This window comes from Lepisosteus platostomus, chromosome 12 (genome assembly GCF_059453375.1).
Source record: "Lepisosteus platostomus isolate fLepPlt1 chromosome 12, fLepPlt1.hap1, whole genome shotgun sequence".
Classification (NCBI taxonomy): domain Eukaryota; kingdom Metazoa; phylum Chordata; class Actinopteri; order Semionotiformes; family Lepisosteidae; genus Lepisosteus; species Lepisosteus platostomus.
In genome coordinates this window covers 23391247-23415959 of record NC_142622.1, presented here as the reverse complement: position 1 = coordinate 23415959, position 24713 = coordinate 23391247, and the positions used below count along the sequence as shown (strand labels likewise).

Sequence of the window (24713 nt, the reverse complement as noted above, 5' to 3'; positions counted from 1 at the left end):
GCTGTGAAGACTTTCAGAGTTGTTTCCAAGAACAAAAGAAGTTTGTAAAGTAGCTGTCACAGAAGACAGTGAGCACCAAATGCACTGCTTCTTGTGTTCACACTGCTGCTTACCCATATCCTACTCTCGGCTCTCGGGTCCAGTGTCATGGAGTCTGCCTTTTGGCTCAGATGAGTCCATATGGTGTCCTCCTTGGGAAGCCTGCCAGGGTCAATCAGAATGAGCTTTGTATTTAGGGAACGTAGAGTCCATCACATCCTGTATTGGAAAGCTGATGAATTGACAGGTTTTTAATTATTGTTGCGTTGCCCTGCTCTATCAGACAAAAATAAGTCTATAAAATGCAGGTACATAAAATGAGTCCATGAATAAAAAAAAACTATTTTTGATACGCTTTATCAAGATAATAAAATGTTGACCTTATATTGTAGCCATTTACAAGTGTATGACAAACATTAACTTGCAACAGGTGAGGTATTGTTTTATTCAATACGGGACAGTGCGGTGGCTCTGTGGCTAAGGATCTGCGCCTATGGCTGGAAGGTTGCCGGTTCGTATCCCATGGCCCGCAGAGGAATCCTACTCCGTTGGGCCCCTGATCAAGGCCCTTAACCCCAATTGCTCCAGGGGTGCTGTATAAATGGCTGACCCTGCGCTCTGACCCAAAGCTTCTCTCTCTGTCTGTGTGTCTCTTGAAGAGCAAGTTGGGGTATGCAAAAAGACAAATCCCTAATACAAGAAATTGTGTATGGCCAATAAAGTGATCTTATCTTATCTTCAATGCCTAAGCCCTCTGTTCCAGCTATTCAATCCTTTAGCAATCCATAATAATTTCAATCACCCAGAAGTATGTGACCACATTTTTTTTCCTATGAAATCATCTTGGGTGGCACAGTGATGCAGTAGTTAGTATTGCTGCCGCACAAGGCTGGGGCTTAGAGTTCAGTCCTGGACCTGAGGTGCTGTCTGCATGAAGCTTGTATACGTTCTCCTCATATTTGTATGGGTTTCCTCCCATAGTCCAAAGACAACGGGTTGTCATTGCCTTCTGGGATAGCTGGTCCAGTATTTGAGTCTGTGTGTGCCCTGCAATGCAATGGACTGGCTTCCCATCCAGGGTGTATACTGCCTTGTGCCCATTGCTTGCTGGGATAGGGGCTCTGGCTCCCTCACAACCCTACATTGGAGGATGGTTAGAAAATGGGTGGATGGGTTCACATCTCTCCTTTTTTTAAATGTGCACCTGCATATTGTGAAACAACAGATTCTAGAGAAAAAACTAGTGGAAGGGCAAACTGAAGAGGTTAATTAGCTGTAGATTATACATGAAAGATTAAATAATACATACAGTATATTTTGCTGGCAACATTTTACATGACTAACAGCTGAACAAGTTATAGACCTGACTGTGCTCTCTGAAAAGTGTATGAAAATGCATTCTTGTAGTAAAAAGGTGCAAGAAAATCCTAAACAAGTTAAAAACCATAATCTTGATTAAAGTGCTATCTGGAGACTATTTTCTAATTTTATCTTCATCTAATTCCATATGAATCATTTGGAAATTAAAAATATTTTTTAGATGCTCTTAAACATTATAAGTCTAGGGAGTAACATTCCTAAGAAGAGTTGCATTAACGAATACTTAATTTGTTCAGTAAATAAGAATTTTAATCAACCTAGCAGACATCAAACTAATTTTTTTGTTCTTAATGCAAATCGTGGATGCAAGCGCTTATGGTCTAAGAAAAACTTGACTTAAAAGGAGCATCTAATTTCATCATTTTACATCACCAAAACCACAAAACCTTTATAGAAAGCTTTTATCAATCAAAAAAGGTTCAACTAGAGCTTCACAAAACCATTTTCAGAAAAAACGTTTATTTAATCAAACCAAGCCCGTGTGTGGCCTAGTTGCAAGCGACCGTGGTGTAAATCAATATTTACTTTTGATTCCTGTGTCATATTTAATCGTTTTTTACCAACAAAACCACAAAACCTTTACAAAACCTGTTATGAAAAAGGACAACAGGAGCTTTAAAAAAACCTTTGTTTGTTTGTTTTTAAAAACCAAGACAATCAATCACAAAGACACTTTTTATCTGATGATGCACTTCCAAACTTCCAAAGTGCATTGATAAGGTAATCAATAAGCCAGCAAAACAAGACCGAAAAAGCAAAACCCAGCAAAATATATATATCCCATGTTTTTACCTTATTCTGAAGCACGATATATATCCACAAAAGGCTGGACTAACCCACCTCCAGACCTGGAGGAAACTTAACGTTATTGTCTTTGGAATAGATATTTGAAGCAGGACCGCCAGAAATAAGGAGATCTGATTGGTATAAAACGCTGTCATTCATTGTATTCTCAGCCATTCAGAGCCCTAAGGGGGTGAGACTTCCTCTACAAGCCTCAGGCTGCATTCCGCATGTCTTCTAGCTATCAGTCATTGACTCAGAAGGGAATAATCAATCAGTTTCTTATCAGTGCTCCTTTTTTCACACCAGAAGGCAACTCTGAGGTTTTTTTCAATGTCTAACAGCAGAAAAAGACTCTCTAGCAGTGTCTAAAGGTTTTTATAGCAATTGCAATGGTTTTTATTGCTATTGCTTTCAATATTTTTTATGATTTATTTATTATATGCAAGAAATTTCATTCCAGATCCAGTCTTCATAAAACATTATGTCGATTATTTTTCAAATTGATCAATTTGTCCCAGATTGTTATCCAAGCTAGTAGACACCTATGACAAGGCCTAAAAAGCATTTCCAGCTACCAGAATTGGAAATTCTTACCTCTGAAGACCAAAACAAAATTTCTGCCTGCTGTTTTTTGGGTTTTTTTTTCATATGTTTGTCTGCTGAGTGGACACATTAAGAAATAAAATAAATTTGACTGTTCACACTCAAAGCCAAGAGGGTTAGCTTCAATTTAAGACCTGAACCATGGTCCTGCTATGTTCTGCTGCAGAGATATAACAATGTTTAAGGGGAGGAAATTCCAGGCGGACATTGGCTAAAAGGGTCTTCGACAGTAATAGTTAAAGAAGAGGATGTTTGTTCGTTCAATTCATGCATGTAGAGATGGATTTTAAAAATACTGTTCCTACAAATATTCATAATGTCATTTTTTTTTTACTGTAGTTATTCTCTTACCCAGCAGTTGGTGCGCCTCGCCTTTCATTCAAGTTAAGATGCTGTTCTTGTCTGTAGCACCTGCTGAAATGTATGATACCTGGGTTATGAGTTCGAGGCTTGGTCGTGAGACCAGCCAATTAAGACTATGGTTCCCCAAGCAGTGGCGCTCTAGATTAGTCAGCCAGAGCTTTCCCAGCTTTCCGGCAAACATAGATTCCTGTGAATTGCCATTTGGCTGTGGTTCTCCTGTAATGCCATTTGGCACTACATCTTGCCAGCAGCCGTATCACCCTGCAACTCACAACTGGCAGCCCACTGAAGCTCAGCAGGTGTGAGCCTGGTCACTAATGCCCCAGTATAGTGATGGGGACAGTATACTGTAAAAAGGTGCCGTCCTTCGGATGAGGCATAAAACCGAGGTCCTGACTCTCTGTGGTCATTAAAAATCCTAAGGCATTTCTCGAAAAGAGTAGGGGTGTTACCCTGGAGTCCTGGCCAATTTTCCCATTGGCCAGTTTTCATCATGGCCAGATCCCCATGGGGAAATAATCCCCATCTATGAATTGGCTTCATTATCTCCTCCCCACTAATGTGGTGTGTGGTGAGTGTACTGGTGCACTATGGCTGCCATCTCATCATCCAGGTGGAGGCTGAACATGATGGTGGTGGAGGGGAGTCCCCATTACCTGTAAAGCGCTTTGAATGGAGTGCCCAGAAAAGCGCTATATAAGTGCAAGCAATTATTATTAATTATTAATCTTCTGTCACCCATGTCAAATGAAAAATGGTCCAACAGGTTCCAGGGTCGAATCCCGGCAGGGCTGGGAAATCCGCACTTGTGCTGTAACTCGTGTTTCACAGGCTGAAGTCTGTCAGTGGCGGAGGTTGCTGCTAAGGAGAGAAGGAGGAAAAAATGTAACAGGACTCATGCATGAGCCAGTTACAGAAGGAAAACCCCTCTGAAAGCTAAAAAGCTCTGTTGGGTCAGAGGACCGGGCTTCGGCTTAGCGGAGATATCCGCTGTCAGGAAGTGGCGCTGTGTGTGTTCGGCGCCCACGCTCAGCCGGGATCAAATTCCTGAAGGGGCAGTGCAAGCCCACAGATCGCTGCATCTTTCCCAAATGGAGAGTCAAGCATTGAAACAGCTGGTGATCTGCAATAAGTCTGGCGTACCTTAGTCAGTCTGACTGGCATCCCGTCCAGGTCGTTCCTGTCCTGCTCCCCTTGTTTGCTGGGTTAGTCCCCCAGGACCCTGTATCGGGGTTAGAAAAAAGATGGATGATTCTTCCCTGTCAGAAATCGTGTTGGTATATGTCACGCTGGGGCTGACTGCGGAGGATTGGGATCCAATGCAGTGCTCTAGGAAGGGTAGGCGCAAGACGTAGGCGTATCAGAGTAAACAAGCAGGGGTCCGAGTCTGGGAAGGCGTAGAAGAGGAGTTGACGTAGAATCGGAAGGCATAGGTGTAATCAAGGAAACAGGCAGGGGTCGAAGTCCGGGAAGGTGTTGAAGAGGCGTCGGCGTGAAATCAGAAGGCGAAGGCGGAATCGAGGAAACAGGCTGTGGTCAGGATCCAAGAGAGCGTTGTAGAGGCGTAGGTACAAAATTGAGTGGCAAAAGCGTAGTCGAAAAAAGCAGGGTCAAGGTCCAGAAGAGAAACAGTTGTATCGCGAAGTAGTTGGTCGAAAGTAAGCTCAGGGAGAGAATCTCAATTGTGAACACTGACAGGGGGACTAATGAGGGTTTAAATAGAGGACTGATTGACGCGTGCATGTTTGGTACGGGGAGAGCTCGTGGGAATGTAGGAGCGCTTGCCTGCGTGAGGGAGATTCGTGACAGTACCCCCCTTTGGGGGCGGCTCTGGACACCGTAGATAGAGGAGGAGCATGGGAGTGAAGAAAGTCCGAGATAAGGGTCTTGTCCAGGATATCCCGTGCAGAGACCCAGGTTCTCTCCTCAGGACCATAGCCGAGCCAGTCGACCATTGACCAAAAATTGTCTCAAACCCCTATACCGACATTTGAGGATCTTATTGACTGTATAGGTGGAGGATCCGGCGATGGAACATGGTGGAGGCGGACGAGGTTGTGGCCTGGAGGGGTGACCTGTGGTAAGGCTTGAGAAGGGAGACATGAAAGGTGGGGTGAATGCGAAGAGTGGGGGGGAGAGCCAAATGGTAAGTGACAGGAGTGATCTGGGAAATGACCCGGAAGGGACCAATAAATCGAGGGCCCAACTTGCGAGAGGGTTGATGGAGAGAGATGTTGCGTGTGGAGAGCCAGACAAATTGCTTTCTGCGAAGTCTAGGAAAAGGGTGTCTGTGCCGATCCATGAAAGTCTTATAATGGTGTGAGGCCTTTAGGAGGGCGCGCCGGGCCGTCTTCCAGAGTTTCCTTAAGGCAGAGATATATATTTGAATAGAAGGGAGGTCCGAGTCAAAAGGCGGTTTCCGGAGGAGAGAAGGTTGATAACCCAGGGAGCATTGAAAGGGAGACATGCCAGTAGCCGAAGAGTATAGGGCGTTGTGAGCGTACTCAGCCCAAGGGAGTAAGGAGGTCCAGTCGTCCTGAGTGGCTGAGATGTAAGCCCGCAGGTAAGTAAGGAGGTCCTGGTTAAGCCTTTCGGTCTGGCCATTGGATTCTGGATGATAGCCAGAGGTTTGAGAAACGTTGGAGCCCAAAGCACAACAGAAGGCCTTCTAGAAGCACGAGATAAACGGCGGCCCACGATCAGACACGATGACCTCCGAGATCCCGTGGAGACGAAAAACGTGCTGTACAAAGAGATTGGCCATTTGTTGAGCGGAGGGCAGGGAGGAGCAGGAATCGAAATGAGCTGCCTTGGAGAACCTGTCAACGACGACCATAATCACCGTTTTTGCCTTGACTCCTGGGAAGGTCCGTGAGGAAGTCCACAGCAATATGGGACCGAGGCCGTGCGGGTACTGGGAGAGGTTGGAGTAAGCCAGCTTTCCGGTGACGGGGTGTCTTAATCTGAGCGCAGGTGGGACAGGCTCTAACGTAATCAGAAACATCAGCCCATAAGGAGGGCCACCAGAAGTCCTCGGAGACAAGTTCCAAAGTCCAGTGGGCACCAGGATTACCCGCAAAACGAGAGTCATGAGCCCAGTGGAGAACCTCGGAGCAGACCCGATCAGTCACAAACAGCTTATCCGAAGGGCATGAGTGAGGTACGGGCTGGTCCTTGAGGGCGTTTCGGATGATGTGCTCGATGTTGGGACGGATCGCCGCGATGATCTGATGAGGGGGTATGATGGGTTCGGGAGGGACTTCGAGCTCCAGTGGATCAAACAGACGGGAGAGGGCATCCGCCTTGATATTCTTAGAGCCGGGGGTGTATGTGATGAAAAAGGCAAAGGGCAAAAAATAGGGACCATCCAGCCTGGCGAGAATTGAGGCGCCGAGCAGACTGGAATTAGGAGAGGTTCTTATGGTCTGTGAGAATGGTTAACGGATGTTGAGCTCCCTCCAGCCAGTGCCTCCATTCTTCCAGGGCGAGCTTGATGGCCAAGAGCTCTCTGTCTCCCACAGCGTAGTTAACCTTGGCTGGGGAGAGACGCCTGGAGAAGAAGGCACAGGGATGGAGAGATGTGTTGTCCCCAGATCGCTGCGACAGGATTGCTCCAACGCCATGGGCAGACGCCAGAACAAAGGGCAGCGAGGGATCAGGGTGACGAAGGAGGGGAGCTGAAGTGAAGAGGTGTTTCAGGCATAGAAAGGCACGATCAGCCTCATCGGTCCATTTGCCCAGAGTCAGACCCTTACAAGTGAGGGCAGAGATGGGAGCGGCAACGGAGCTGAAAACACGAATGAAACGACGATAGAAGTTAGAGAATCCAAGAAAGCATTGAACCTGCTTCAAGTTCTGGGGGGTTGGCCAGTCCCTAATGGCCGCCGTCTTGGAGGGGTCCATCTCGATGCCCAGAGGAGAGATGACGTAACCTTGAAATTGGACAAGATCAATAGCGGAATCATAAGGGCTATGAGGAGGAAGAGAAAGAGCTCTTAGTTTGCTAAAAGCAACGTGAAGGTCGGCATAATCGGGGGGAATAAGATGGGAGGTGACGTAAGAGATCTGAATAACATGAGGTTTCGTGGGGAGTTGACTGCAGTGAGTTAGGCAGTAATCACTCCAGGCAGTGAGTTCCTTGTCGGACGAGGAAATGCGGGGATTGTGTAACTGTAGCCTAGGGAAACCGAGAATAAGTGGGAGAGAAGGAGAACGGAGGAGGAGAAGCTGAGTACGTTCCAGGTGGGTGGCACCAATACGCAGGGAGAGGAGAATGGTCTGCCACTCCACCAATCCTGGAGAGAGGGAGGAGCCATCGATGGACTGGATGCAGATGGGAGGGGAGACGGGCAGTAAGGGAATCTTCAATGAGGCAGCGAGTCCGGAATCTAAGAAGTTTCCTGCTGCACCTGAGTCAATGAAAGCAAAGAGGGATTTGTGAGAGACCCCAGGAGAGCGCGGCAGGGAGGGAGAGTCCAGAGGCAGAAGGGTTGAGGGAAAGGATACTGACCTTTGGAGGCGGATGGACGGAACGAAGGGGTCACACCGGACAGGAGGCTCGGATGTGGTCGGAAGCACCACAATAGAGACAGCGCCCCTCTGACAGTCGGCGGTTGCGTTCCTCCGGAGTAAGAGTAGACGAGGAGGGCGTGGGAGGTGCGGCAAGAGTGGAACCGGGAGCGTTCCGGCTGGCAGCAGAACGGAGCATGAGACGTTCAGTCCTTCGTTGCTGTAGGCGGACATCGATCTCTGTGGCCAAGGAAACAAGACTCTCCAGGGTCAGCGTACGGTAAGGGAATTGGGCCAGACGATCCTTAAGTTCCTCGGAAAGACCAGCACGGAACTGATGGATGAGGCCTTCTTGATTCCAAGCGAGCTGAGAGGCCAAAGTCCGTCACATATTCCTGGAGGGGGCGGGTACCCTGCGACAATGCCGATAGACGCGAGGCGGCGAAGTAGGAAGATTGCACCTGTCTGAAGGTGGCCATCAGCGCTGCCTGGAACTGTGCTACTTCCGAGGTCTCGGGGACATTCCTGGCGAGAAGACCTGCAGCCCACTGCATCGCCCAGCCAGAGAGGTAAGCGACCATAAATGCAATACATTCGCGGTCAGTTCGAAAACAATCCGGACGAAGGCTGAAAGCCATCCAGCATTGTGTCAGATAAGCCTGACACATATTTGGGGAGCCATCAAATCGGTCCGGTGTGAGAGGAGGCAGGGGAGAAGAGGAGGCAAGAGAAACTGGAGGCAGAGTGGGATTAACGGAAGGGTGGGAAACGAGAGGCTGAGGAGGGGAGCTGGAGACCAGGCATTGAGCTGGTCAAGAGCCTGAGAGTGCTGGGACAGCAACGCCATGGGATTAAATGAGCCCGCGGGATCCATATTTTGGCTCACGATTCTGTCATGCTGGGGCTGACTGCGGAGGATTGGGATCCAATGCGGTGCTCTAGGAAGGGTAGGCGCAAGACGTAGGCGTATCAGAGTAAACAAGCAGGGGTCCGAGTCTGGGAAGGCGTAGAAGAGGAGTTGACGTAGAATCGGAAGGCATAGGTGTAATCAAGGAAACAGGCTGGGGTCGAAGTCCGGGAAGGTGTTGAAGAGGCGTCAGAGTGCATTCAGAAGGCGGAGGCGTAATCAAGGAGACTGGCAGGGGTCGGAGTCCGGGAAGGCGTTGAAGAGGTGTCGGCGTGGAATCAGAAGGCGAAGGCGGAATCAAGGAAACAGGCTGGGGTCAGGATCCAAGAGAGTGTTGTAGAGGCGTAGGTACGAAATCGAGTGGCTAAGGCGAAGTCGAAAAAAGCAGGGTCAAGGTCCAGGAGAGAAACAGTTGTATCGCGAAGGAGTTGGTCGAAAGTAAGCTCAGGGAGAGAATCTCAATCGTGAGCACTGACAGGGGGACTAATGAGGGTTTAAATAGAGGACTGATTGACGCGTGCACGTTTGGTACGGGGAGAGCTCGTGGGAATGCGGGAGCGCTTGCCTGCGTGAGGGAAATTCATGACAGTATAATAGATTTTTTTTTTTTAGTTTTTTATTTAGCGATGAAAAGATTTATTAACAGAACATGTCCAAAACAGCAAAATAAACATTTGCCTTTATCTGTCATTTTTGTTACAATATGTTCATACATACTTACCAGGAGGTATGGAGGGTTATACAAGAAAATACAATTGTCTGATGAGAAACACAACAAACAAAAATAGTCCACACAGAAATATTACTGTATATTCTCTCATAAGATGAAATCAGGTCTCAGTGGGGAGATTAATTAACCTGTAACCTGAGAGAAAAAATATTTTCCATTATATAGATTTAATTCACAACATTAACCCATTGTTCACGTGTTGGAGATTCTTTTATAAGTCATTTTCTTGTGATTGCTTTTTTACTGGCTACTAGAAGAATCCCTCATATGTACCTTATCTGTCCTTTACTTCAATTTGATCAAAGTCAAAATTGCGCAAATACATAACAGAAAATTCAAATGGTATGTTCACATTTACTAATTTTGTTAAGGGTTATATATAAAGATTTCCAGTATTGTTGTATTTTTGGGCATGACCAGAATATGTGTGAGAGAGTCGCACCTTGCTCTCCGCATGACCTCCAACACTGTCAGCTGCTGCCTTTTTGTTTGTCTTGAATTTTAGGGCTGATAAAAAAACGGGTCAGATTCCTCCAACAGAAGTTTCTCCCAAGTCCGTGTACTTGATCTACAGAAATTATTGTATTGATTTCTTTTTCCCATTTTATTTTAATATATTCTGTTGAGAATTTTTTAAAATGTATTCATTACTATTGTACAGCTTTGATATTATTTTTCTCAGGTTACCCTGCTGATAAGCAGCTATAAAATTATCAGGCAGTTTATTGCCTTCCGTTATATGTGGTTGCGATCTCCAGCTGTTTAGATAATGTCTGATTTGAAGATACTGTATCTGTAAAAATCTTTTTTTTTCAGATTGTATTGTTGTGATAGATCTTCAGAGTTTTTCAAATGATCCAGTTTCACTAAAGTACATATTGCTGTAATCCCTTTCATTGCCCAAATCCTAAATCGTGTGTCAGATCTCCCAGAAGGGAAATCTGAATCGAAAACTATCCACCTTAATATTTTAACCTCTCTCTCTAAGTCATAGGCTTTTATTATCTTAAACCAAATTTTAATTGGTAAAGTTATCCTGGGTATAGCTGTTTTACATATAGTTTCTGCCAATGATCGATCTCCCAGGACCGTCTGTATTGGAAATTCAGCTATAATCAAAGACTCCATCTCCTTCCATTTTGCACTTTAATATCTATCGCACCAGCAAATTACTGTAGTGTTCTAAGCTGAGCTGCTTGGTAGTATGACTTTAGGCAAGGCAGGGATAAACCACCTTTCTCTTTGGTCAGTGTTTTTAATTTAATTCTTGGCTTCCTTCCATTCCAAATGAATCTTGAAATCATTTTATCCCATTCATTAAATTGTTCTGATGAGATTTCCACTGGAAGAGACTAAAAAAGATATAGTAATCATGGCACAATATTAATTTTAATAACTTCCACTCTAGATCCCAGTGAGAGAGGCAATAAACTCCAGCCAGCCAGGGCATCTTTTATTTTACATATTAAAGGGCTGAAATTTAAATTAAATAATTTTGATAAATCTTTTGGTAAACATACTCCCAAATATGTAATAGATGGTGATAGTCAATTTAACTTAAATTTTTCTTTTACTTGATCTGTGGGATTATAATTAAAACATAAAACATCTGTTTTTTCTATATTTAATTTGTACCCTGATACCTGACCATATTTTTCCAAAAGATCCATAACTCTGATAAACGATTCATTGGGGTCATCCAAATATACTGTAGCAGGGCATCATCTGCATACAATGCAATCTTATGTTCTTGTCCTTTAATTTCTATCCCTTTAATTTCTGAGTCTTGTCTAATCCATTCTGCTAAAGGTTCTATATACAGAGAAAACAGAAGAGGTGACAGGGGACACCCCTGTCTTGTACCTCTTTTCAAACACAATCTCTTAGAGAGATGTCCATTGATCTAAATTTGTGCTGTAGGATTTAAATTGTTTTTATTATATAGATAAATTCATCAGAAAATCCAAATCTCTCTAATGTCCAATATAAAAATTCCCAATTGACCCGGTCAAAGGCTTTTTCTGCATCTAGACTAACTAATATGAAGGGTGCTTCTAATATTGTCTTGTGTTTGTTCTGAATAAAACCGGTTTGATCTAAATTTATTATCTGAGGTAATATTTTCTCTGATGTTTTGGCCATTATTGAAGCATAAATCTTGTCATCTACATTAAGTACAGAGATTGGGCGAAAAGACCCACATCTAGTTTGATCTTTTACTTCTTTTGGGATACGCCTCGGTTTGCTCAATTCGTTCCTCCACTTCGTTTACCCTTTTATTTGTTCTGTTTATTTCTTCAGTAAAGTCCATTACTTTTTTGTTAATATCCCTTCTAAAATCCTTCAGTTTGTTAAAGATTTTCTCGAGGCTCACAGTGGATTCGCGGTCTCCAGATTCTACAGGCTGGCTCCTTATGCCCCGCTAGGCAGGGGAGGACTATTTCGATCTCCCTGTTCCTCTTCAAAATCCTTTGTTGGGTAGTTTTGAGTGTTTTTACGTCCTCTTCCTCATTTTTCCAATGTCACCCAACACTGTATTTGTTTTAAATTATTTAAATTACTAATTTGACAAGATTGTTGAGGTTTTTTTTAAACAGCCAAGAAAGCGAAAGAACTAAGCAGCCATTGCTAACATGGCGTCACTGGAGACCCCCCCAGTAGTTCAATTTTTATAAACTAAATAAATATACATTTCAGTGTTTATTCGCTATGTGTGTATAGTGTCCTGAGCACTAATTCAGAAAATGAGTTCTAAGAAGAATGCAGAGACACAAAAACCAAACACAAAGCTATTGTTGTGTAGTAAATATATTTAGATATCTTTTCAGCCAAAGCAAAGATATACTACCATCAAGAGTTATCTATCGTGATATCTTCAGTCTCTTTCCTGTAAATAACATGTAAGGAACAGCAACATGTGGAAAGGTTGTGGTAGTAGATCTCCAGAACTGGTACTTCAGCTTTGTTTCCTCTGCAAAATAATTTTGCTCACACCTGGCCTGCTTTTACCTTCTTTTTCTTCTTTAACATCTACTGTATTTTATTCTCCTAGAGTCCCACCGAGGGGTCTGGTAAGATGCCTTTGGAGCCAGGGGATCTGTTAATGGACTTCACTGAAGCCACGCCTCTGGTAAAAGCAGCTTTAATGACAACAGAGAGATTTTTTACACTGCCGTTTAGCTGCCTGGCATCAGGAAAATGCCATGCTTGAGTTGTTATGGTGGGGTTTATTGAAGGCACTTTCAGCAGTTGAAGCACTTCCCCTGAATTCCCGACCCCTTCTGATGCAAGCGATCCAGGTTCACATCAAGATGTGATTACCCCTCGTCAGAGTAGGATGCACTATGCACAATACATCACTCACACTGCGTGGCCGTTGTCTGTGAGGTGCTGTGCTGTGTTTTGTGTCTGCTGGGGTTTTTGTGCACTCTTGATCCTTGTCCTTTACAGGTTGATGTAAGAAAAAACCTATACATTACCAACAATTACCACAACAGAGATTTACTGGCTAAAACTCATGATAAAGTCACAGCAGTGGTAAAAGATTGGTTATCCCTTCATGTCTACTGTATATACTGTTGTATGTACATACGTGATATGTTTATACATACGTGTACAGTCAGAGTAACACACACATTAATGTTCTTTCTACACATAAATGTTTCTTTTTGTTGTGTTTGTGTGTGTTGATTTTATGTGCACATTATTTTACTCTTGCATGTATGTTCTGCACATTTGTGCAAAAAAAGTAGTGTTGAAGGTTGAAAATGCCGTCGATGTGTTTTAACAACTGTGGGTGTAATGAAATAACAATCATCCATTTAAAATATAGCTGCCTCTTCTGTGCTAGCCAGTACTGCCAGGTAGATCTTTAATAGGCCAGGAAAATAACTAGATGCTTTTAACAATGATGCAGCACTGCTGTGCTTTTCAAGTCATTATGAAATTAAGTTTCACACTAAAACAACTACTCCACAGGCCTGCAAAATCCTCTAGGTCAGTTCAGTGTTAGGGCTTAACAATTACAAATAATTGAGCATAGTTTTTCACTTTTCACTAAATAATAATGAAGTGTTGTATAGTAAAATACTACTTATACTATTGTTTATTGTATATAAAAGTATCATAATATGTTATTATTTAATATAGCTAATGATATTATTGCTAGAAAAATTGTAATTGTATTGTAGAAACTCAAAGCACTGTTTAATAGCACACAATCACACAATGAACGACAGAACAGAAGTAAAACAAAATTGAAAGACTGTTAAACTAAGAGTAAGACTAAATCGCCTTTTCAAAGCTTTACTAAAAACAGGTTTTTAAGTGAATATTGGAATTGTCTAATACAAATGCCTAAAATAATTATTTCAGTCTGCATGAATAAAAGCTGTAACAAAAGTTGCTGCACCTAAACATTTTCTGCTGTGTTCCCTGTGTTTTTTTTTTTAAATAAGCTCAGCAGACAGCAGAAATCTCAAGTTTGTTGACATCAACGGTATTTTCAAGTATTTCAACACTTACTGATCTGTTTGGAATTCAAGAAGCTTTGTAAGCTTGAGAGAAGAAAAAGGAAAAGGATAATTTCAAACACTGTTGGCCTTGAGTTCTGCACTGATTTGTCTCAGATGCATTAATTCAGTGTAATCTCTGAAGCAAAGTCCTGTGTTAAACTGTGTACCAGTCAAGAGACAGTGGTGTTTACTGCTTTTTAAAACAAGAAAAGAAAAAAGAAACTCCCAATGTGATTTAATCAAGAAGACGCATTTAAACAGCCTATAGTCAGCAATTAAATTGGGTCTAGGGAAGCTTTAAATGACAGCTTTCAAGTTTATTGCTTTATGTTCTTGTGAGAACAAACGGGCAAACGTAACATACAGTACAAGCGTTTTGTTAATATGGCCCTGTTGGTCTTTCAGTGTAGTTTTTTTTATTTTGAAAATGTTATTTATACTGTAAATGATTTTGTGCTATGTTTTTTGGGAGGGTTTCTCTATAATTTGGAGCACAGTTTCAAGAGAAAGTCGTTCCCAAATGCCACATGTGCACAGGGAACAGAGGAGTAATGGGTGTCTTTGTTCCCTGCCCATTCTTGTGCCCAGGTAATGTGCGAGACTGAGGGCCAGGACTCTGCTCGGCTGCTTGCTTGTTGGCCTTCTGTCAGCCTGCCTGGCGGACCACACTGTGCTCTGCCCACAGTGGGCTGTTAGCGGTTCAGTTTGAAGTACTGAACCAAACGGTGTGGTAGCTTCTTGAGAATCTCTCTATGTAGAACATACAATAACTTCATTACAGCAGGCACTGAGGTAGCACAGACTGCAATATGTTTTTGGAACAGTGGCATCAGAATGAATAGCCATGATAATTATAATTGTGATCACCAGTCAGTGCGGAGAGAGAAATAATGTGATTCTTAAGGTGTAACATTTCCGTAATTTCAAATCTCAATAAGGCAGGCAGAGATCTGCGCAGAGACCCAGAGAATTAATATGTTCTTTGCTGGGAGCTAAATACACACTGAAATCTCAAGGCAAACTGTTTGGGGATTTAGTTTTTTTTTCTCTTTTCTTCTTCAAACTTACAAGTGATGTTTTCTGTTTGCCGTTGTCAAATGCAATATAGAGGCATTTGCACTGCGGAGAAGCCAGAAGGTTACTGAGTTACTATTCTCTTCTTCAATCCCTTTAGATAAAAACAGTACCTTCTGACCCAGCAGACACCTTTTATGATCCATTTTCACCTGTGCCACAATTCTCATTCAGCCAGGTAATGAGTCCACACACCTGCACTTCTCTGTTGAGGTATCAGTACCAACAAACTAACTTCAACCCTCAGTTGACAATATTCACAACACTTTACTTCTGCCTGCTAGGTAATTAGCATTATGGAGCATAATGTTTTAATAGTTGTATAGTACACTGTATATTGTTATTAAAAATATAACAAGAAAAGTTATACATAGTTCTAAATGCAAAACTACTGCACATCTGTCTGTGAGTGGAAGAATAGATCTCTCCTCCTGATTATTAAACATCTTAACTCTAAATAATCTTGGTTTCTTCCATATTAAGCCCCATTTCATTGGTCAAGGTGCAGCTATATCATGCCCTAATAAGGAAGATACAGATATCCATGGCTGCTGATCTTGACTTCTTGAAGTCTGTCTGGATTGTTCTTCTTTCTATCATTATGATCAGGTCATGGATAATGATTATACACGTATCCAGTAGACAGATGAAGTGTGTACACCTCATATAGACATGATCAACAGGTGGTATTTGCCTATGGAAATCAAGCCCTGGGTCATTGAACATTATGTAATGAGGGTGGAGTCTGCTGCAATACCTAAAAACATAAAAAAACAGGAAATGCTGAGCAGGGTGTGATGTGGCTGTGTACAGTTTTCCTTAGATTTCAAGATGAAAAAGTAAGCAATAAAGAGAGAGAACATCTATTCATCTAACTTGATTTCATTTAATCTAAATTGAACTAATTAATTAAGCTTGCTGTGTTTTGCAGTGCCATGTAATCGCTCTGTGGAACACGGCAGTGGGACATGTAGTATATCCAGAAGTAAGGAGTTCAGAGTGACTTGTAACAATGGCCAATTTGCTGCTACTTCGGATGAAGAAAAACAAGATGAGAAAAAGAAAATAACAGTACCGACAGGGGGGAAAATGCAAATATTATTCCATAACAATAATGAGAGCTGTGTTGTGGCATTTGTTTGCAGGCAGAGCTGCCAGTTCTAGATGTGCGGCCGCAGTGCTGTGACCACCCTCTGTCACCGGCCAAGCCTCTGCAGGGGCCTCATGGCCACGCCGGTCGCTCTGTGATGGAGCTGGGCCCAGGCCTGCGGCCTCTCCACCGAAACACAGTCCTGATGGGCAGGTAACCACCAGCGAGCTTCCTCTCCACCGGCAGATCTTCCCAACGCAGAGTCGCCTCAGTCCTTCTTCACGCGCCTGGACAAATGTCCTCGGGGCTCTCCCTCCAGAGCGGGGGTGTCTGATAGTCCGAATGTTGCTGATGCTCTATTTCGCGCTAGCTGCACAGCTTAGTCTGAGGATTGGCTGGGATTCTCGAGTACCGGCGCATGGGTAGCTAGATTCAGCACAAACCAGCAGGGTGATTTCCAAAGAGCTCTGCTCCAGCAAATTCTGCCACAGGACCAAAAACCTTTGAGAGATATCCTATTAAACAAATGTCTTGAAGCATTTCCTGGCTGACTGAAAAAAGTAAACATTTTTGTGATGCACACAGTGGGGGATGCATCATGCTTCACTTTACTGAGATGGGGAACTGAAACAACTCCAGACTTCACAGTCCTCGTGCAGTGTGGATTTGATTCTCTTGTAAAATTCCTGGATATCTGACCGGAGAAGACAATTTGGAATAGTGGGAGAAGGATCAAAACAGAAAAGGGGAATTAAAAAAATCTTAGTGTGATTCAAAATGGGAAAAATCATATCATAGTAAAATACAGGTATCAAGTAATCAGTATTCTCAGATTGATACTAACAAGATCAGGTCTAATAAGTTCAAATAAGTAGCTGCGTCAGCAAGCATAGGCTCCAAAGAACAAGTAACGGTTTATTCCATGCTGAAAAGAATAGATAAGAAGCACAACGTTTAGACTGTGGAGCGTTCTTTTAGTGTCACTCGGAGAAGGCTCCACAACCACAACATTGTTGTTCTTTTCTTCTATATATATGGAATACATATGGAATAAACCTTAATTTTTTCATTTACAGATAAGGTTTACTTTAACTTAATTAAATAACATAAAAATAATATTTTTCATTTCAAAATTATGCTTCTAACATATTACACATCAGCCTGGAATGTGTTAGTGGCTACCTACAGGATGTTGCAAGCCTTTTAAACAGTCTGCATTTGTTGCTGTTGTGAGCATTTATAAAATTTTCTCCTTTTATAACCATCTATCATTTAAAAATGTCTGCAATTTGATATTATATTAACACTTCTATTAATATAACAGAGACTACAGTACAGTAGAACGATACCTCTTTTAATGACTATAAACACGTTACTACCCATATTGTGAATGTTGTAGTCTGTGGTTCATCAGATCACACCACTGGGTAAACCTTTTAAAAGTAAAACAAAAAACTAACTATATATAAAGTATATAGATAGTATACTATTATACTATTAGATTAATAGTACAAAACTGGCACTGTTTATGGTGTTCTTCAGCTAAAGTGACACTCAACCATTTTGTTTTTAAGAGAGTAGCTGCCATTCCTAATGAAGGACACAGTACCAACACTATCCCTGTCAAAATGTGTTTATGTTTTATACCCTCGGTGCTTTCAGTACCTTGTACTGATGAGCCCCTGTCAGGGCAAGACTAGAGTGCAGTCACTAAATTATTTGAATTCTTGTTAATTGTGATGCTACTGAAAAAGACAGTGGAGTTCCATTTTGTGATTTGATTTAGTATAATGTATACAGTGGCTTTCATCACTATTCAGAGCTTTGCTATGGTGACCCATTTCTGCTTATGCATTCTTCATAAGTATTCAGACCTGTGAAATCAATGTTCAATTGAAGCCCCTTTGGCAACAGTTACAGGTGTAAGTCTCCTTTGGTTAAGTCTCCACCAGCTTTATACAAAGTTATGGTGAATATTTTGTCTATTTTTGTCCAGTTTTCAAGCCTTTCTACTGATTCTCAATAGGATTTAAGTCAGGACTCAATGACATTTACTTTGTTATTCTAATCCCCTCCTTGTAACTCTGACCTGAAACTTTGTCCTTTTTTATGTCTGAAGTATGTTTCGCCAGGACTTTTTTCCATCTATGTTCCCACATAAAACACAATGCTGCCCTAACCATACTTGACAGTAGTAAAGGTCTGAGTAATGCATTATGCTGGGTTTGTGTCAAATGTAATAATTTGCATTTAGACTAAAAAGTTCCCATTTTGTCTTGTCTTACCACAAAACCTTTTGCCCTATTTTTGCAGTGTCACTTAGGTGCTTTCTCGCAAACCCCATGTAGGATTTGCGTCTTTCTTTCAGTCCCATACAAATGCTTTTTAGTGGAGTAACGGGGATATTGTTGAGTGACTTTTCTTTTTCCTTCCCAGTCAGTGAACTCTTTGAAAGTTCCCATTGACTTGCCTGGCTACTCATTTTGGGGGAACAGGCTTTTTTTCATCTTTATCCCCGAGTTGTTTTGAAGGCCCATTGTTCATGATGGTTGAGTCTTTGCTTGAAATTCACTTCCTGACTGAGTGACCTTACAGGTCACCAGACAGGTGTATTTAATGTGAAGTGATGTGAACCACTACCGTTGTGCACAGACAGGAGCCACTGAACTAACTGTCTCAATCATCTTTTCCATTTTTCTTTCAAATTAATTTTCTGTTTACTTCTTTCTTTTTGCTTTGAATGTGTAGAGTAGGTTAAATACACAACCAATATTCATTGCTGCTTCCACTTGTCATGCCTGCCAGCTTTTAAAGGAAACGGAAAGTATGCAGGGGTCTGCATACTTTTGCAGGGTGCTGTGCCTATCTGCATGTCAGGAGGAAGGTGGGGGGGGGCTCTTGCATCCTGTACTAAGTGTCATTTTCTGGCCCCCCTTGCAGTTCCGAAGCTCTGAGGCGGGAGCTGGACCGAGAGAAGCTGCTGAAGAGGCTCCTGATGACTGAACTGTGACCCTGAATCAGAGAGGAGAGTGCCCTCCTGTGTGCCTTCAGAGCGTTTACATTCCTAAGCCCCCTTCTCAAAGAGCTGCGCCCATAATGGAGCTCCTGTTTACATCCTCCGTGCATTACATCTGTTTTTCCTAAGCCCACATATGCTCATGCATATACATACACACACGTAACATGTATTGTCACACAGAGATGTGCACATGCAAATATACTGTACAGTATACAGTATAACACATGCACATACACATTGCAAATGGTTAACATTTGCTGGGCATTTGTGCCAATGCTGAAGGTGTATTCACCCAGCACAGGCACCAAAAACAGAAGTGACAAGAGCCTATATAAGAAGCTGTACTTAATTCCTAGAAACTCTAGGAGCCTCTCCTGTACATAGTGTAACATCACAGCACCCTACTTTAATGGTAGAGATGGTTGCTAAGCAGGAGATTTAGGGGGCAAACAACAGTTGGATACACAAAGTGACTTTTGATGAATAATTCGATTTGTTCATGTTTTTATGCAGAATTCCACATATGTATATATTTCCAGCAGAATCTTGATTTTCTTATCTTTACAGTGTTTGCAGAAAGCTTTAATGTAAAGAAAAGCAGTGCAATGATGTTAAATTAAAAGGCTTGTTCCTGTGAATCAGTTTAAAATGTCAGAAAACTGGCTTTAACTTTTGTGGGGTCCCTTTTTTTCATTTTGCTTTTTCTTGTCTGTGCTTTCTATTTGAAATGGTAAAAGTAATAGTAACAGTAAGCCTTACGATTTCATTAATATAGCTGCATTTTGACTTCTGCCTTCTATGCAAGGTTTAGGATAATGCTTTTTTGCAGATTAATTAATGTTCTAAATGAAAGCATCTCTGTTGCCTTGTGTAGTTTGGATTTCACTTTATGACTTCTCTCTCGGTTCCTAAGGTTAACTAAGGACCTGCTGATGAATTCACAGTGAAAGGGCTGATCAGACCCACTACTGTAGTGACTCTTTCACACTGACTGCCCTTGTTTGCCGGTGTGGTCCATATTTTCTGGATTTTCCATTCATGATTAGTCTGATAGTTTTGCTTATCAAAACCTAGTAAGAAGGGATACAGTCTCAAGCAGAGTAATTTAGAGACTGAGTTCAATTTGTTTAGGGGCCATAACATCAAAGATGTTTTTAGCTTCATGCCAAATTATTTAAAACTTGTATTTAGTGGTTGTGTGTTGTGCTTAATTTTCCCTGTACAACAAGTCATACTTGCAGATGAAGACCAGACTTCAGCTGAAAGGTTACTATATTCTTAAAACTGAAGAACAGTTATAAATGAGAAGAGGCCATTTAGCCCATGCAGCTTGTTGGGTAATTGACTCAAGAATCTCATCCAGCCGTCTCTCGAAACAAACCAGGGTATCGCTTTCAACGACATGGATGAGAAGCTTGTTCCACTCTCCCACAACTCTGTGAGTAAGGAAATGCCTCCTGTTTCCAGTCTTAAATGCTCTTCCACATTGTTTGCACACATGTGTGTCTTAACACACAGCAGGCTACATTCGTAGATGTGCAAAAATACTGGGGCCCCTGGACAGAGGATTTGAAGAGGGTGAACCCTAAAATAGTGATGCAGGGTATAAACCAAAGTCCTCTGAATAAACACAGGGAAAAACCAATAGAGAAGTGGAAATGACATAGTGCTTCTTCAGTGGAGAACACAGAATTCACACATGGCCTCCGTCATAATTACAGCTGGAGCATAAAGTGTTTATTATACCGACTGCATTTCTTCAGACACTAAGTTTCTACACACGTTTCTCTTTATTTCTGCAAGCACTCGTCTGGTTGTACTTACGTTCTCAACATTAGACCGACATTACTTAAACTTTTCACAGTACTCGTGAAACTTTCTGATGGTCTTGATCTTTCCTAATGTTGATTATACAGTTACCTGAAGATTTGGACAGCACTTTTGGTTCAAAAATAGAAAACGCACAATTGATGTGTAGAAATGAAATAAATGGGAATCAAAAACTTTTTTGGGTTTAGTGCCGGTATAATTGTCAAAATGATTATCTCCTTCATCAGGAAAAAAATGATTCAGTTTAAAGGTGGAGAATAAAAATGGTGAATTGTTCTGCAGCCTTGGAGAACACCTGACTGGCACACATCCCACAGCTCAAAAACTGCTAGTTAAGACTATGTAGGGGAAGAAGCTGGAATGAGGGAGAAGGCCTCAGTCTAAGGAATGGGGCCTCAGAAAAGGGTTCATAGCATAATCAATGAGAATCTTGACGAGCCTTTTTATAGCTCTGAACATAGGAATTGAAATATATGTATTTATCATCATGTAAAATTTACAAAACACAGTATTGGTTACCATGTGCATTTGTACCACAAAGTCTGGTAAACGAAAAGTATTTATAATATATAATATTTAAAAGTACTGTATTTACTTTTACAAAATGTAGTGTTGGATACTATTGTGAGCTCGGACAAGGCTGCGATGCTGAATTGGATGAAATGATTAGAAAATAGAAGGATGAATGGATAAAGTGTAGCATCATCAGAGGGTGATTCCCTCTTTGTCATTGTTTTACTTGGGTTTTTTTTTTTAAGCATAAAGCTGTATTTCTAAATGGCATTAGAACAGGGTTGCTTTCAGACAGAAGTTCAAATTTGCTGGTCCATGTATTTTTTTAGAAAAAAGAGAAAATCTTTAATATTGTATTTTCCCTGTATAAAGAAACATGAGGTGCAAAAGCATGCTTTTTATATGACACTGTTCTTTAATCTTTTTAGGCTTTTTTTCCAAAAATCCTTTCATCAATTATTTAATCTGATTTTTAAAGTATCTACATTTGATATCAACATAGTGTCCATTTCACCTATTTACTATACACTGTTCTAAAATGAATGTAAATAGTTTGTAAATATTTAAAGTAGTACCACTCAAATACAGCTTTCTTTCACACAACACATTTTCCTAATTGAATTGTATATGTAATTGAGATGCGATTTTAATACGCAAAATGTATTCTGTGCATTTTCATGACAGAGTGCATGGTACACTGAACAAAGTATTTTCTATTGCTGACGTTTATGAATTTCTACTAAAGAAACGTCAACTTTTATGAATAAAGTGGCATTTATGTGTCTACTTGTGGTAATTATTTGGAATGTTAATTTCTGCATGAGCAGATTGTCCTGTAAATGATGAATCTGTCTTGTCCTAAGTTGGAGCTTCTCTGTTTCTTTTAACAACCTAAAAAAAGGATGAGAAGAAGACACATGTGTGTCTGGATTATATCAAAACTTTAGCCCCATCAGCTGAATGGAAATGATGAACCCGGTACCTGCTAGGTTCTACCTTGAAACCTGGATTCTTTAAGGGGTGTGTTTTTTGTGACAGTAAGGTAGAAGCTTAAGCTTAAGCCAAATAAAAGGTAAAGATGCTTTTAGTTTTCCAATTTTTATTACTAAAATAGGCTTAGTCTCTTTACCCAAAATAAATGCAACAAAATTCCTTTTTGCTTTAATGGACAAGATGCTGCATTTAAACAGCAGTGTTAAGGGCTCTGAACCAGAAGGGTGTTGGTTCAGGTCCGGGGCCGAACACTACTATTGTACAGTAAATGGCCTATATAAGTGGATCTCTGGATCATAATTAGAAATGAGAACTTTTTCTCGGTTGACTAACCTGATAACTGGAACCTGGAATTATTAAAACATGATGTCTTTGTATTAAATGCCAAAATGAAAATGCTGCAAACAAAAATAAAACAGAGAAACTGAAGCATGCAGTTGTACGAAGTCTGCATACAGTATTGTGATAGAAAAACTGAAAAAAATGCTTTGAAGCCAAGGTTAGTTTTGCTGTTATGCTTGTCCAGCAATGTTGTGGCCTATATTCTTTATGCATTGTCTCTTCTTATTGTAAAACCTGTGGCAAAGTAAAATCATGTTACAGTAAAGTAAAAAGCACCCTGTGATAAAGAAGAGCTTTTAAAGTGGGATTCGGGAGATATTGATCCTTCCCAATCACGCTCGGCCTGTTAGCTTTTGTGCTACAATTTGGAATAAACATTTTTTTCCTGTGTTCAAAACACAATTTCTCAGGAGATGTGCAAAGAAATTGGCATTGGATCTCTGCCATAAAACTCCCCACAGAAGCTGACCTTCAATATAACAAAAGGTCTGAATTTCATAAACTGTGAGTATCATTAAATGAATATTTAGAAACATCTAATGTCTCTTTTAAAGTGTTTCATATATACAGGTATGTGTGTATGCATTCACACATAAACTCTGTATTAATGTACTATATATGTAAACATGCAAACTGCCTTATTAGTACAGTATTTTGTTACTCATCAAGAGTGTAAATATACAGTATGATGCACATTTAACCAAACATACACATGTATGTTTCATGCGATTTAAAGGAAAAAGTACATGATGGTAATTGTAAATAATTTTGTGTTCCTTTTTTGCATTTTTTTCAGTTTTCCTCAGTTTAACACATTTCATGTTGTCTTTGTTTTTTTTTGCTTTTAAAGATGTATATACCTGGGAAGATGTATAGAATTCATATTTATATATTTTAGCTGGGTGGAAAATTGTCATCCACTGTATCAGTATTATTCAAAAATACAGCATGAGTTTTGTTGAGTCCTGAAAAATAATAAACAGTTTTGAAGATTAAATTTTGATTGTCTTTTTTCATTTTGTTTCACATTCTTCACATTATAAAGCATGCCCAAAAGCAATTTAAATCAGAAATGTGAAGATTATTAATTAATAAGAGTATTAATATCTGTTCCATACTTAATATTTTAAAAGACAGCAACACTAAAATGTTATAACATGGTTTGAAATGGTATTTGGATGGAAATGTTAATAGACTAAATCTAAAATTATTATTATTAATTCATGTAATGTTCTCAACTTGAAAACTAGGATGTGCATCGTATACAACATAATACAAAATGTGTTACAGAACTATGATGTATCATTTTCCAGCCAAATTTCATTTCAAATGCTAATCATCTTAAACAAAATACTACAATGTTTTACACTGCAGTGCTGTAGTATCAGAGCAATCCCAAATAAGTGCAGGAGCAATCCTGACTTTTAATCCTCCCAGCAAATCGGTCTACAAGTATAAGGTTTGGTGACATAGCAAAAGTGATTAAAACATTGAATTATCAACAGGAGAGTCCGTACATTGAAAGTGACTGTAAGATGCTGAAATTATGGTTCACTGTAGGCTGCTGCAATTTAAAAAAAAAAAAAACATATTATCTGTTTAATACAAAAACCCTGATGAGAGGAATGCTTAGATTATAGGTTTCCTTACCAGTTATACGATCTGGGGGTGAAAAAGAACAGAGCTACTATAATCTTGTATTTGTCATTGACACTCAACCACATTTACCAGCTGAGAGTTTCTTCATCAATGATCAAAATATAGCGTGTCCACTATGCAATATTCAGGAATCACTTCACTCATCAGGTTACATCCAATACTTGCCAGTAAGTATTCTAAAGTTTCTGCAAAATGTTATATACTATACATATTCTAGTATAAACCAAAAGTAAAAACAAGCAATCTGTAAATTTGAACAAATGCATTACTAAGATGCACTTTTGTTACAGTTACAGTACTGAAAACACCAGAGCATCTATTCCAGTATCATGACTGGACTATCCTCTTGTGGCTGAATGGTG

At 40.8% G+C, this 24713-nt stretch overlaps 1 protein-coding gene across 4 annotated transcripts in view; it reads left to right on the top strand.

Annotated features, from left to right (window-relative positions):
• The window catches only part of epb41l4b (erythrocyte membrane protein band 4.1 like 4B), a 161738-nt gene extending 138049 nt beyond the window's left edge, over positions 1 to 23689 (top strand). For 3 of the 4 annotated variants that reach the window (XM_088601441.1, XM_088601443.1, XM_088601445.1), the window contains 4 exons: positions 12370 to 12447; positions 15006 to 15083; positions 16051 to 16208; positions 18936 to 23689. In XM_088601441.1, coding sequence (XP_088457567.1) covers positions 12370 to 12447; positions 15006 to 15083; positions 16051 to 16208; positions 18936 to 19005 — 384 coding nt within the window. In that variant the 3' untranslated portion in view covers positions 19006 to 23689. The remainder of the gene's footprint in view (positions 1 to 12369; positions 12448 to 15005; positions 15084 to 16050; positions 16209 to 18935) is intronic. The other variant, XM_088601442.1, reaches the window with a different exon arrangement.
• The last annotated feature ends 1024 nt before the right edge of the window (positions 23690 to 24713 follow it).